The sequence below is a fragment of the Pelecanus crispus genome, chromosome 13 (assembly GCF_030463565.1).
Source record: "Pelecanus crispus isolate bPelCri1 chromosome 13, bPelCri1.pri, whole genome shotgun sequence".
In the NCBI taxonomy this organism is placed as follows: Eukaryota; Metazoa; Chordata; class Aves; order Pelecaniformes; family Pelecanidae; genus Pelecanus; species Pelecanus crispus.
Window position 1 is genome coordinate 6,665,716 of NC_134655.1, and position 13,624 is coordinate 6,679,339.

The 13,624-nt window shown below is 36.7% G+C and overlaps 1 protein-coding gene across 6 annotated transcripts in view; it reads right to left on the reverse strand.

The window, feature by feature from the left end:
- Positions 1 to 13,624, reverse strand: part of STAG2 (STAG2 cohesin complex component) — an 82,540-nt gene that overhangs the window by 14,319 nt on the left and 54,597 nt on the right. For all 6 annotated transcript variants that reach the window (XM_075720721.1, XM_075720722.1, XM_075720720.1 and 3 more), the window contains exons 13-24: positions 13,461 to 13,568; positions 12,469 to 12,580; positions 11,709 to 11,826; positions 10,881 to 10,984; positions 9,927 to 10,019; positions 9,638 to 9,727; positions 8,371 to 8,574; positions 6,728 to 6,798; positions 6,235 to 6,322; positions 6,051 to 6,131; positions 2,727 to 2,819; positions 1 to 175 (exon numbers count right to left, since the gene is read on the reverse strand). In XM_075720721.1, coding sequence (XP_075576836.1) covers positions 1 to 175; positions 2,727 to 2,819; positions 6,051 to 6,131; positions 6,235 to 6,322; positions 6,728 to 6,798; positions 8,371 to 8,574; positions 9,638 to 9,727; positions 9,927 to 10,019; positions 10,881 to 10,984; positions 11,709 to 11,826; positions 12,469 to 12,580; positions 13,461 to 13,568 — 1,337 coding nt within the window. The remainder of the gene's footprint in view (positions 176 to 2,726; positions 2,820 to 6,050; positions 6,132 to 6,234; positions 6,323 to 6,727; positions 6,799 to 8,370; positions 8,575 to 9,637; positions 9,728 to 9,926; positions 10,020 to 10,880; positions 10,985 to 11,708; positions 11,827 to 12,468; positions 12,581 to 13,460; positions 13,569 to 13,624) is intronic.

The window sequence follows — 13,624 nt, forward strand, 5'->3', positions numbered from 1 at the left end:
CTGCACTATTATTATCATCATCCTGATCAATGAAGACATGATCTAAAATAAAACTGAGTAGTTCAGATTGCAATGAAGAATCAGGAGTGTAAACAAGTGGCTCCAACATGTCACGTCCTCCTGTCATAATCTGATGACTGAAGATCATCAACACATCACACAGAATTGTGAACGCCTATTAAAAAGAAACCTTAGTAAATACTTTCTTGGAAACTGGATTTTGTTTAGAATAATGTATTTACACCTAATAAAATACTTAGAGCCCTATGGTGTACCACAGACCACTTAAATCCTAAACAACTACACAGGCCAACTGGAAGTCAAAATGTGCATAGTTTCTTACAAGAGGTTGTTGTATGAAGACTGGGTCTCCAAATAAAAATATTGCACAGATGAAGCCAACTAAATATCAAAACATTGTGAGATTAAAACATGAGGAGCCTGAAACTCCCAAATTCTGCCTGACGGATACTACATTAGGTCACTAGAGAACTTTGTGGACACCAACCATAGTACAGTCTCATTTTTTCTTTCTTTTTTTTTTTCCCAATTGTTTCGATCACATTTGTAACACATCACATCTAACAGCTGAGGACATTCAATCCCTTTAAATCCTAATGTCTTGCTTCCAAAAAAGCAACCACCTCTTCATTTTGCTGGCTAACTTGTACATCTGACATCAGAATTTAGATGTCTGTACTCCACCTCCCCGGAAAGTTCAAACGTATCAGTACGTAGACTGACATTCTTCAAACTAACAGACCAAGGCAACACACTGCTTAGTGCTGCACCTCATTTCTTTGACTTTAATCTCTTAAGTACTTCCATTTTAACAGAGAGATCTGTTCTCTAACTCCTCAAAGTAAGTATTACTAATTTCCTGGTCACAAAAATACATATGGTCCTCCGAAGTCCCTTGTGTCCATTCATGAGATTGGAGAAGGAAAGCAGAAACATGGCTGTTGTACCCTATGTGACTGAGGCAGTTCTAGTTTCTAGGGCATTCACCCGAGCCTAAGTTATACAGCCTTTTACAGAGACCTACTCAGAGCTTCAGTAATTTCTGTTACTTGCACTTTCACACCCTACACCTTGTGATTTTGACACTAGATAGCTCTCTGACATAGAACATGCCTATTCAGTTCCAGGAATATTCTTGTTATAGCAAGAGTTTCAAAAGCTGCAGTTGTGCGACTCAGTAGACCAGATTTTCAACTCATCCAGGTTATTATTCATTTTAGCAGCAAAAATGCTCCTGGCTTTCTATTTGTTTAATTACAAAGTATACCCAGAAGACAGTTTGGTCCTTCCCCCATAGAGATATACTCTTTTTTTTTTTTTTTCCTTTCATTTTAGCATTCTAAAGATGGTTAAAGGCATTTACTTAGAACTAATCCTGCTATCAGTAACCTGTGCTCTTCACTGGAACCTGAAAAACCTGTGAGTGTCCTGGCTAGAGAACTATTTGACCACAGACAGGAAGAGAGTCAGCTCCTACAGTTTAACCTTTTCCTTTGACCCTGTTACCCTCAGAACTCAAGACAAGTATTTCCAAAGATGATGTCTCAATTCTTTCTGAAACAGAAGAAAAATTAAAAACAACTCCCAAAACATTCACACCTGCATTTTTCTTCAAAAAAGCCAGGACACTTGCCTCCTGCCTGAAACGTCAGACACTACTTGCATAGACTAAATACATACATACTTTATGTCTGAATTATCCCAAGAACTCAGTTCCTGCTAAAACTCTCCCCCCACAAAGGACAACTATGAGGGACTGACTATAAAACTGGTAAAACAAAAACCGCTCACATGCTTTCCAAGCAGTACATCATTGTCGAGGCTTCAAGCGTTTGCTAGAACAGTTTCCAAATATCTCTAAACACCACTGTTAACAACTGAGCAGTGTGTGAGTGTACCTAAGGGTGACCACAAAAAAGAAATACCACTTCCCAACAATAAAATCCCCCAGGTTACAGTGCATACGTGCGCGTGTATAAACACACACACACTCATGTTAAGTACCCATTCTTTTTCTCCTGATTCAGAGACCCCCAAAATCCTGGGACTCTGAAGAACTGAGGAATATATTCCGTATGCAGCATCATGGTGAAGGGGAACAGGCAGAGAAGTTGCTGCCGTATGTCCTCGCAGGTTTACAGCAAGAGGAAGAAAGTGGTTTTCACAGTTCTGGAGCGGATGGGCACACATATATCATAGTACAAATGTGGGAACATAAAAGCATTCAAAGACAGAATTAAAAAAAAGTAACTCCTCTCTTCTAAATAGCTGTCCCTAGCTCTTCCAGCTTGATTCTATGAACCCACAATCAGCTCCACCGGAGGTGTGTGTCATGATCACATGGTAAGCAGGAGCTTTGGAATGGAACTCTCCCACCTAACTTACAAACCAGAAGGCTTCCACAGTGCACCTGCCCAGCCATTGTTTAAAGAAACAAGCAAAAACTCCCTTTGAATAAAAGTTCATGCCGCCTCAGATTACTAGAAAGAAAAAGTTTAAATTGATTCTGAAATCCTACCTAAATTACCTGAATGAAGGCAAGCATACAAGTACAGTTTGTATTCACACTTGAAGGGCATTCAGCCTAAACATCCAAGACACACCACATTCCCACATAAGCGCTAAAAATGTTACCAAGAGGAACTTTTCAACTGCTTTAGAAGTATAATATTAGAAGACTACAAGGATAAACAACAGTCACTAACCTGTTCCTTAACAGCAGTGTTTACATTGGTCAGGTAGTGTTGACAGATTTGACAGAACACTCTCATCTGCTTCTTTAGACGTAGAAGATCCTCCTTTAAAGAGAAGGATTTCTTATAACAGTTTTGCTTTTTCAATTTTATAGTCACATTTAGTGTATGCATTTTCACAGAGCTATCCACCACAGACCTCATACATAGTCGTAACATTCAAGCCCACTGCATTATTTAAAAATCACTATTACAAATAAAAAAAGCAAGTAGCAATTTCCTCAATTTTGTCATCCTGTGTACTGCAAAAAGAAATGGAAGTTGAAATGAAAATAGTGAAGTTATTTATCAAAAAAACAGTAACAAGGAAAAAAGAAAACCCCAAACCAAACCCAAACCTAACCCCCCCGCCCCCTCCAGAAAAAACCCAACCCAGAGCACAAAGCATTTTCTCTTTAAAATACCTATATTTTCAACCTAAAGGATAGAATTTAGGTAGCTGTTTATAACTAAAACAGACAAGGCTACATGGTATTATTTTATTTTTTTAACTCACTGCTTGGGGATAAAGTAAAAGGTCAGATGAGAGTTGGGGTTTTCTTCCCCTCTTCCGTTGGGGGGGGGGGGGGGGGGGGGGGGAAGGTAGCTTTATAAGTGTTGCAATAACTTCCAGAAAAGTAGATTATTGAGCAAATAAAGTATCATACTGGTACAAATACATCCACATGTATGGTATAGTTGGTATTACTCAATCATGTGAAAATTCTAGCCCATGCAGAACTGGGGAAGTCATATAACAAAAGACCAACTTTGTAACCATCATCAGTCCAGACAAAGAAAAAAAACCCCTGAGGTAAGTTTAAAAACTATCCATGCAATCTAAACCAAAACAAGCCTCTCCCTTCAAGAAAGCAGGTACACACCGGTACAACGCGTCATTTAATCTCAACAGGAATCACAAAGCAACAGCTGCTTCTTGACTATAAGTTTAATATGATTTTAGATCACCTTCACTACATAAAACCTTTTCTCTCAACATTTACCAATCAGGTTACTATACTGATGTTAAGAGAAGTACACATGGCAATATTTTCTTTCCTTAATACAGAAAGATTCATTTCAACTTTAATAAAAATTTAACTATTTATACAGTCTTATTTTAGCAGCCTATATTATGAAGCTAATTCCCATACTTAGTCAACCTGTTCACAAACAGCATGCAGTTAGCAGTTAATTTTGCCACAAAATTAAGTTAGCAGTTCATTGTTTTTTCACAAAACAAAACAAAAAACCCAAAACAAATAAACAAACAAATCTTTAGGCACAGTACATTTCTGTCACTTCTGGTTCTGTGCCTCAAGTTCTTTGCTGTTATGTTCCATTGGCATTGAACAGAAATCAATGGAACTTCTGTATGTACCTGGTATATTTGCAGCAGTCAAGCAGTTAAATATAATCAAATACTTGTGGTTCAAAAGTTAAACCTATGAAAGCTTTAATTTACCAAATTTTACTGTACAGGAGCAGAAAATAGTCTCAATAAAGGACCACTTTTCAAATAAGTTCTTTTCATTCCTGCTGAAACTATTACAAATTACATTTTGCTGTGAAATATCAAAGTTAATCTTCATTTCTAACCTAACTTTTCGGTATTTAGCTCAGCTTCTGCTATCAGGCTTGCAATAAAGCTTTAATCACTACTACAAAAGCTCAGACTGCTGTTTACCCTTTAAAGAATAAGCTAACAAAGCCTCCAAATGCTTCACTCACATAAGTGGTTCTCAACAATCTATGTATCCACTTCATATCTGATATTTCTGGCTTTGGAAACATTAAAAGCCATTAAAACCTAGATGGTAAACCAGCTAGCCAGGCAGTGTTGAAGAAGTTCACATTTACTTAACACACCTTCAGACTGTAATTACTGAATCAGTAAGGCTGCAATTAGACTAATGAAGTCTTAACATGGAGGGGGGTCGGGGGGTGGGAGACACGGGACACACCATGATCTCACAAAGGTGTTCTCTGTTATAAAAATCATTAGTACAAGTTACATAGCATGCTTCTCCACTCCTGTATCTACCAGAAGCTCATACTACCACACCCTAAAATAAAGAAAAAATGTATACGTCCTCACATTGAAATAAGTTTACTGTAATAATGGATTTTTAATTAATTACAGATTACAATTTATTGATTATATATTATTAATGTCCTGAGTTCGGTTTGTTTTCTCCCTAGTAAATTATGACAGATGTCTGCAACTTCTTTTTTTTAAATTAATTATCAGTATGGCAATCAAAGTGTTTAAAAAACGTAAAGAATTTACTTATATCCTCTCTGACATAAAGGATGTGTTATCAGTAACTCCAAGAACAAAGGGCAACTACAGCATAAATTGCCGGTGAAAAAGCACAAAATGTACCCTTCTTACAGGACTGTGGAAGGCTTCCAGAAAAAGTATGTTTGATTATTACCTTTTTTTTTTTTTTTTTTTTTTTTTTTTAAAGTTAAATCATCAAAATGTTTCAGCACTTAGGGACTCCATTCTAAACTGTCTAGCCTTTCCAAACCCATCTTTCATTAGGCAGTTCACACAGCAAACCACCTAATCGCCCTCTTTAAGCAATGCTGTCCAGTGGATAGAAGAAACCTTAATCCTTCCTCAAAGATTTTTCAAGAAGTGAAATTAGAAAGATGACATTTGCCAGAGCTTTGCCCTTCAAGATTACTATACATAGAACCAGAACAGGCCCTCTTATTATTCCCTGAGAAAGTTTGAAATTTAACTTAATCTTTTGATGTCTTTATTTAACAACACATTTAAAAGACTGATGAAGAGCCAAGTATGACTGCAACATACTCAGCAATAAGAATACTACCATAGTGTGCAAATTCTTGTATCTCACTGACTAGTCACTGATACTTCACAGTTTGCAAACAAATTCAAACCCACTACTTGAGAGTAGTACAACTGACTATACTGTGTTTTACAACTGGTATTCTACTCCTCCTTAACATTGATACTGTGCCAAACTAATAGGTATTGCATTTATTTACTACAATTACTTTAAAATTCTGTCAAATTAAACATAATATTGACATTTAAATAATAAAACCATAACAATTCAGAGAAATACTAGGTTTAAAAGTCAAGCATTCCACTACTAAAACAATGAATTCTAAAGAACTTATTAGAAATGCAGATTTAGGCAGGTATCAGTATTAAAAAAGAAAAAAATCTTAGTCTTAATTAATTCCATCACAGTTCCCACTTGATGACACTGCAGGTATGTACAAATGTTTATTTACTAACACAAATGGAACAAAGCATACCTTTGTGGAACTACTTTCAGTAATTTTTGCTAGCTGCCAAAGGATTACATAATGAGTACACTGCAGTGCATGAATAACAATCTGAAATCAAAAGGAAAAAACACATTAGATGACAAAGGCCAATAAAAGACAGCAACAAAAGCTATTCATTGTTGTACCTAAAGAACACATTTTAACTACAGACCTGTTCTGGCATGTCTCCATTTTCAATGCCAGTTTTCAGTAACTTGTAGTTGCAGCCAAACAAGTCCCATCTTGATAGGTCATGAGCACTGGAAGTATTAGAAATGAAGCAAAGATGTAACTTAACTAACACCATTTCTGGAATTTGATGCTAACAACTACTAAAAGCTTAACTTGTCTAAAAAATAAAAAAAAATACACACACACCACCCCAAACAAACCATAAATACCCCCCAAATCCCAACAAAAAACACCCCCAACAATAACACACAAAACAAACCAACCCACAAAGCAAAAAAAACCCAGAATATTTAAGTTTTGTATATATTTCTTCATATATTCAAAATGTGTCATATTCTGCACAACTCTCATTCACACTAAAAAAACCCACCTCCAAGTTGCATTAAAAAGTTAAGAAACAGTAAATTAAAAACAACCAAAACCAACCCCCCCACACCACAAACCATAACAGATGTTTGTAGAAGCCTACTTACTTGTGAAAAGCCGTGATTCTCTTCAGTGTTGACAAGACTTGATATGCATCATCTTCATCAGGTTCCTCCCCCTATTTAATAATCATATAGTAAGATACTGCAAGCAATGTATGCTAAGCAAACTAGAACTGAAGATTTTTTTAAAAAAAAAAAAACCCCAAACCCAAAATACCCTCCCCAAACCCAACCACCAAAAAAAGAAAAAAAGAAAAAAAAGAAAAAAAAAGAGAGAGAACTACATCTAAATTATTTATCAATGACACATTTGGTTTTAGAAGAGTTAAAGAGTTTGAGAGAGAAGGTAACCGTTCATGTTTCGAAACAGTCAGCAGCACAAGGAGAAATAAGGGAGGGGGGGTGAGGAGGAGGGAGAAAGAAAAAAAAGAAAAAGTCTAAGGATAGCAGAATACAATGTATTATGTAGGTGCTTCAATTTTCTCCGAAGAATCCAGCAGAGGCCACTGTCAGACAATAGATGCTGGACTAGATGGGCCACAGGTCAGCACCTCAATCTTACTTTAATCACAGGAAAAAAAAGTCTTTGAGAGAGGTAAGGGAAGTGTTTTGTTCTAATATTCCCCCAAGTTCTGACAAACTTGCATTTGGAGAAAGAAAAGGAGTAAAAAGCAAAGGGTCCAGAAAATATCTATTTAAGTACGTAGGATAAACTATCTAAGGTCACAGAAACTCCTCCTCGGTGTATCAGAGATACTGCAAGTCCAATGCATTTTACTGTTCTGTAGTTGCAAAACCTTATCAAAGCACTATGGTTTTCAACACTTCTCCCCAGTATTTGCCATTTTCCTTCAAGCTGTCTGACTTTTCATTTCTTTGCTTTACCTCTCATTCTTTCTTTTTTCTCATAAAGGAGAAAATAAATTGTATTACTAGGCACACTTCTTACAGTCCACATATGTCTAGCGTTTCTAGAGTGGAGTCCTAGTTCAGGCCAGTAGGCAAGTGGAACAGGAGCAAAGCTTGACAAAATAAATATGCATCTGAGAAGTGTGGAGAATGAAGTCGTCAAAAAGACTCTTCCCATGCTCCTTATCACAGATGAGGAGGAAGAGAAACAAGTTTTGTCTGAATGTCAGAGATCCCACATAGTGCAGTTAAATACTGTATCAGAAAATTCTCACTCTTCAGATTAGCAGTGTGGGAACAAAGTGATTTTTAAGCTATTAACTACATCTGCTTGCATTTAGGAAGGGAGGGCGAGTGTTTTCTAGAGATTTTGATACTTAACAGCAGCAACATGCAATCACGGGCAAGACTAGCAACACTAGTACATCTGAGGAGAATCCTAGTGGAACTACAATGCTACATCTCAAAAACATGAGCTTCAAAACCTAAAGGTGAAAAGTTTATGTAATTTCATAGTTTATCTGACACTTATCTCAAATTCCCAAAAGACACCTGTCAAAAGGAGATTAAAATTAAAGACTCACTGTCCTAATATAAAAGAACAGTCTGAGGTCACATAATCACAGCAATGATACTGTTGTATTATTGAGCTTGACTTAAGAGTTTTGAAAGTCAGAGAGGAGTTCCCATCCCTAACTCATTGACTTGCACAGGAAGCAGAAAATCATACTGGAAGTATTTACAGGGGCAGGAAAAGTTGATCTTGCACTTTAAAATACCTCTTGCAGGAAGTCTTCAAGAAGTCGATTAAACTTGTCTGCCAATTCATCTATCAACTGACTTCTTGCAATGTCAACCCTGTTAAAGATTGTGAATTCTTCATTACAGAGAGCGTGGTATGTTTTTGAACAGGCTTCCAAAACATCTATATCTGTGTGCTTCTCCACAATATCCCGGATTTGTCGCAGTAAGGCATCCAAATGCTACAAGAAAGACGAGGCGTGGAAAAAAAAATATGTATTCATATATACATATACACACACGTGCGCATGCATGTATTTTTAATAAACCTTAAGAAATTTCAGAAGACATATTTATTACTTTTGTAACTATGATACAGAATACAATTCTAGAAAGCCAGTGAAGCTTCTGAGTAAATTAAAAATCTACTTAGCAAAAACTAAGTAGGAGCTTGTCAAAGGCTAAAGATTCTATGCATTTTCAAAAGTCATTGAAAATTTGCAATTGTTGATATGGTATTCTCTAACACTTGAATTTGCAATGACAACTGAACGACACAGAAGCATTTATCTCCCACTCACACAAACATTTATACACTGTCTTAAAAGCTGTATAATTGAAAATTTAGTTTCATAACACTCAAGTGTCAGCACTGAAACCAACTTCAGTTGTTCTTATATGCCTCCCCTCAACCCGAGTTGCTCACTGCTGCTCTATCACTGCTAGACTACACTGTCAACTAAACATTTTATTACTTTTTTCAGCCTAACAATTTCCAGCTACTTGCTACACAATACAGCAAAACAGCGCACCTGAGAAGGAGAAAACAGAGATGAGAACAGCTTATACCAACTTCATCACCATAGCAGATAAAATGAGAGCAGTAACTACATAATTTGTGATTTGGTAGTTTTATCCTTTTTCATGCAATGAAGATGGTGGTTTGTTAGTTTCAGTGATCAGAAAAAAACTTATCAAGCTATTCCTACAAGCTTTATCTGTCAGGCAGCACACCTCAAACATGACCATAACCCAACAATAAAGGCTCTTCCATAAAGTTCATCTAACTGGCAAGATTCTCTGTTAAAACTCACTGGACAGGCCTTAGAAAACTCAAACTTTCAGTATCTCTAAGAACAGCAGCCAGTCACAGCTCTGAAGTCCAAGTCTCATTCTCAGTAAGGGTTATGATAAAGTCTCACGCAAAAAAAAAACGCACCTACAATGGTGACTGAAATTCCAGTGACTAGGTCTAAATTCTGAGTTTTCTCCTTTTGTGTTAGGTGTTATCGAATGTTACCTTACCTTCTCTAGTCGCCCTGTTGTATAAATTTCCAAATCAAAGTACTGTGGCAACTGCAATAAGTTGGTGACTTTTTCTGCATCTACAGAATACTGTAAAATTGACAAGGAAAAAAGTTTAAATGATAGAGTCCTGGACAACACAATCTGTTACAGAACAACCAAATATTAATAAAGACTAAAAAGAAAAAAAAAAAATGAAGACTTGTGCAAGCCATACAGTTAATTACAGAAACTATACTTGTTAACATTTCAACAACAGCCCATCAGCAAGAAATGGAATTAAACCTACCTTTGCTAGCAACTGAGGAAGTGCCACTGCAAAAAGTTCAGTAATTTTTGTCCTGTCATCCAACTGGGTTTTCTTTTCCTTTGCTGTCAGTACCTAAAATATTGGTATTGTGAAGATTTTACAACTAACAGTTCTGGTGCAAAGTTTCATTATCATTAATGAAATGACAGTTAGGTACACAGACCTTCTAGTATTGCTGTAGAATATCAATATTAAAAAAAAAAGTAAATAAAAAAAAGCATTCAGCACTCAAAAAACACAATTCAAAGTTACACCTAACACTACTGAGATTGTCACTTCTGTTGTCAAGATAATCTAGAACAAAAGGCTTACCTTCCCCGCAACAAAACACCATGATCAGAATGCTTTTCTTGACAATGAAGGAACATCAAACCTTTCAGCTTGCTTACAATTTGTAATATTTACTCAATTCATATGTCAATCTGATCTTCATATAAGTTTTCAATCTGTACCTAAGTGGGTTTCTTACCAAAAGCTGCACCAGTCTTGAAAGTAGTTCCCTTCCCCGCTTAATGCCCCAGTGAAAGAGGGCTGCCTAATCTCTGTATGATCAGAGAAAATCCAATTGATGGACTGTCTTCATTCCAAAGAGACTATGAAATATATTGCCTTCCCTCATTTTACTCTTTCAAATTGAAAATAGTTCTAGCTTTCCTAAACACTGATTTTGTTCTCCTTTCCAATGAATACTTCTTTCAAAACGCATTTTGTATTACCCTTAACAGTAAAACCAAATGCAGTAGTCCAAACAGTATGAAGCATGTGCCAAAGTCCAGAAAAAGTGAACAAGCCAGGGTAGTCAGATACTGGAGGCTGTGGAGACTGAAGCTGAATTTCTGAATTCAGTCCCTTCAGCAGCAACCGCCTATACAACCTCTTCCTTCTCCCCACAATGTCCTCACATCTCCAGCCGAGTAGTTTTTTGCTTCCTACCCTTTTTCCTGTTCCTCTTCCCACAGGAGGATGACATTCAGCTGCTTGCCGAATTGTACAAAGCATTATTTCAATCAGTGCGCTTTCCTGTCTATCCGTTAGAGCTGAAATTTAAGAAACAGATGTTAATACATAGCTTGATTTTTCAGTTTCTACAAGTATTAATCTAAGGATCAAAACATGTTTGTTTGTTTAAAGAAAAAAAAACAAAGGCATTTAGGCCAATAGCTCATTTGCAGGGGTGGGGGTGGCACAGTGGACAGAGAAGATAAGCACCTTATGAAACAACACAAGAAAATATTTAAAACTGAGGGAATACCACTGGATGAGTCACAGGATAGGATGAAACAAATACGCAGTTTTATAATCATTTTAGCCCCTTTTCATTTTTCAGAGGTCCATTTACTAGGACCTATGAATTACAGAATTGTGCCGGGGGTTGGTTTGGCTTTACTGTCATTAAAGAAATGATTGTATTTTTCCGTAGGGTAGTTCTAACACTCTGTAAATGAACCAGTTTCACAAGCAACTTAGTTTCTGTAATGCCAGAAGTGCAGCCTGAACCTGTGGAACAACAGAGCAACTGGACACTGCATATTTATTCCCTCTCTTTTCTCCCTCTTTTCTTCCTACCATTGTTCTTCTGTGTCTCACTTCCATACCAGAAGTGATCTCTTTCTACTCTTCCTCACATTTTATAATTAGTTAGTGATTTGTTATAGTCATGTAAAAACAGAGAATATACGGGGACTCATAAATGTAAACATCTTATAAATCAAGACTAACAGAAACTGCATAGCAATATAAAGATCTATGAAAATCTCTTACGTTCTTCTCCATTGAGAGGCTCCTCCAACAGAAGACTGTTCATACATTCCCAGTCCTTCAAGAGGTCTGTTGCACAGTCCCACATGCTGTCCACAAGATAAGCAGCATGTTCATGCAACTAAAATGAGAACAGATTAAGTATTTTTCTTTGTCAGCAATAAAGTTTGTTACAGAACTTGCTATAATACAGGGTATTTTTCTCGCTTGGCTCCTGTCTGTGGTAAAAAACAGCAAAAATTTTGCAGGCTCTCTGCTTCAACAGAAGCCTCTCTCTCTCCCAATTAATTTAAAGAGATGAATCCAGACCAACTGCTACAAAGAGTAGCGCTACAAGATCTGTCAGAACTTGGAGGATGGGGGTGGTAGTTGTGGGGTTTTCTTTTTGTTTGTTTTGGTTCCCCCCCCCCCCCCCCCCAATAGATCTTGTAAATCACAATTTCTTTCCATCTATATATTAGCATGAAGAAGGACAGATGAGTATTTGTCAGAGTAGAGCTCACAACCTGTCTCAACACTGCGTACTGGACAGATCCTTCAAATAAACACAACCACACAAAACAGTCTTTCAACCCTCAGGTTGTTCAAGTAATAGGAAAACCAGGACAGATTAGTGGTTATTAACTAATGAGTGGGGAAAAGAAAAACAACAACAAATTAAAAAAAAAACAAACCCAAACAAACAACAACCCAGAAACCGAACAAAAACAAAAAGCCAAAACACACACCACAAAAACAAGGATGTCCCTGAAACTCAACTTACTTCACTTTCCAAAAAGAAAAACACTAATGTCTTCACAAGATTAGCATTTGGACTTTGTCTTCCCCTCCTTTTAAGTATTCCATCATCTTCAGGATCTCTGCGGCTGAAAAGCCTAAAAGAAAAATTATTTCAGCGCAAGTTTCTTCTTCATTGCCTTTGCCACAGTCAATTCATATCAAGACCTATTTTTTACAGACACACACTTAATACCTTGCTGCTTGGCTCCACATTTTATTTTGAAAGGAAGTAATTTGGGACAAGTATCATTTGAACAATTTCATATATGCTGAGTTGGTATTACACTGACTGTTTCCAGTGGAATGTATAATTATAACAAAATACTTTACAAACATCAGTGATCATTGCAGGTGCTTGAGGCCTATGTTCCTCTTTAGCAAATTACATTTTCTGAACCTCCCCACAAAAGACTTTAAAGCAGCAAAGAAATACTGAAAGAAGGTCTGAAAAGTATTAGATGGAAACTGTTTTTCCCTACACACCCGATATATGTGTTGAATACCCCTCTCTTTTTTTTTTTTTTTTTTTTTAAAAAAAAACAGAACAATACTTTATGAAACAGTCATATGAGCCAACTTTGGCAGGGTGGGGAGAAGGGGAAGGAACTACAAATGGGAAAATACTCCTTATGACGCAAGCACAAGTTTTAGGTACCAAACTACGTGAGCATTTTAAGATGTTTCACAGAACAAAGGAAGGACAGGAAAGGAGAAGACAGAGGAATGTTTTTATTGTATTCCCTGTAGTTACAAGCTTTTAAGTGCAGCCTTCAAAATTACTCTCTATTTCCCATTCAGAAAAACTACAACAGTTCAAAAACTACAGTAGTGTTACATTTTCTCAAAGGCATTTCTTAAGGCCACTTCATTATTCAGTTTTTCCTTTTCTTAATTAAAACTAATGAGAATCATAGTATTAATGCACACACTAAAACCCACAGGAACAAGCAGTTAACTATAGTTTCTCCATCTTACTTTTTATAAAGAAATTCCCCTGCCGCAACTGCTACTGGCCGATGAGCTGAATAAACCAGATGGTAGACATTTTCACAGTCTTCTGCAGTCAGAACTTCTTCACTACTCCTAGGAGTGAGGATGGGAAGAAGGAAAGGGGGGAGAAGAAAGAAGGAAAAAAAAAA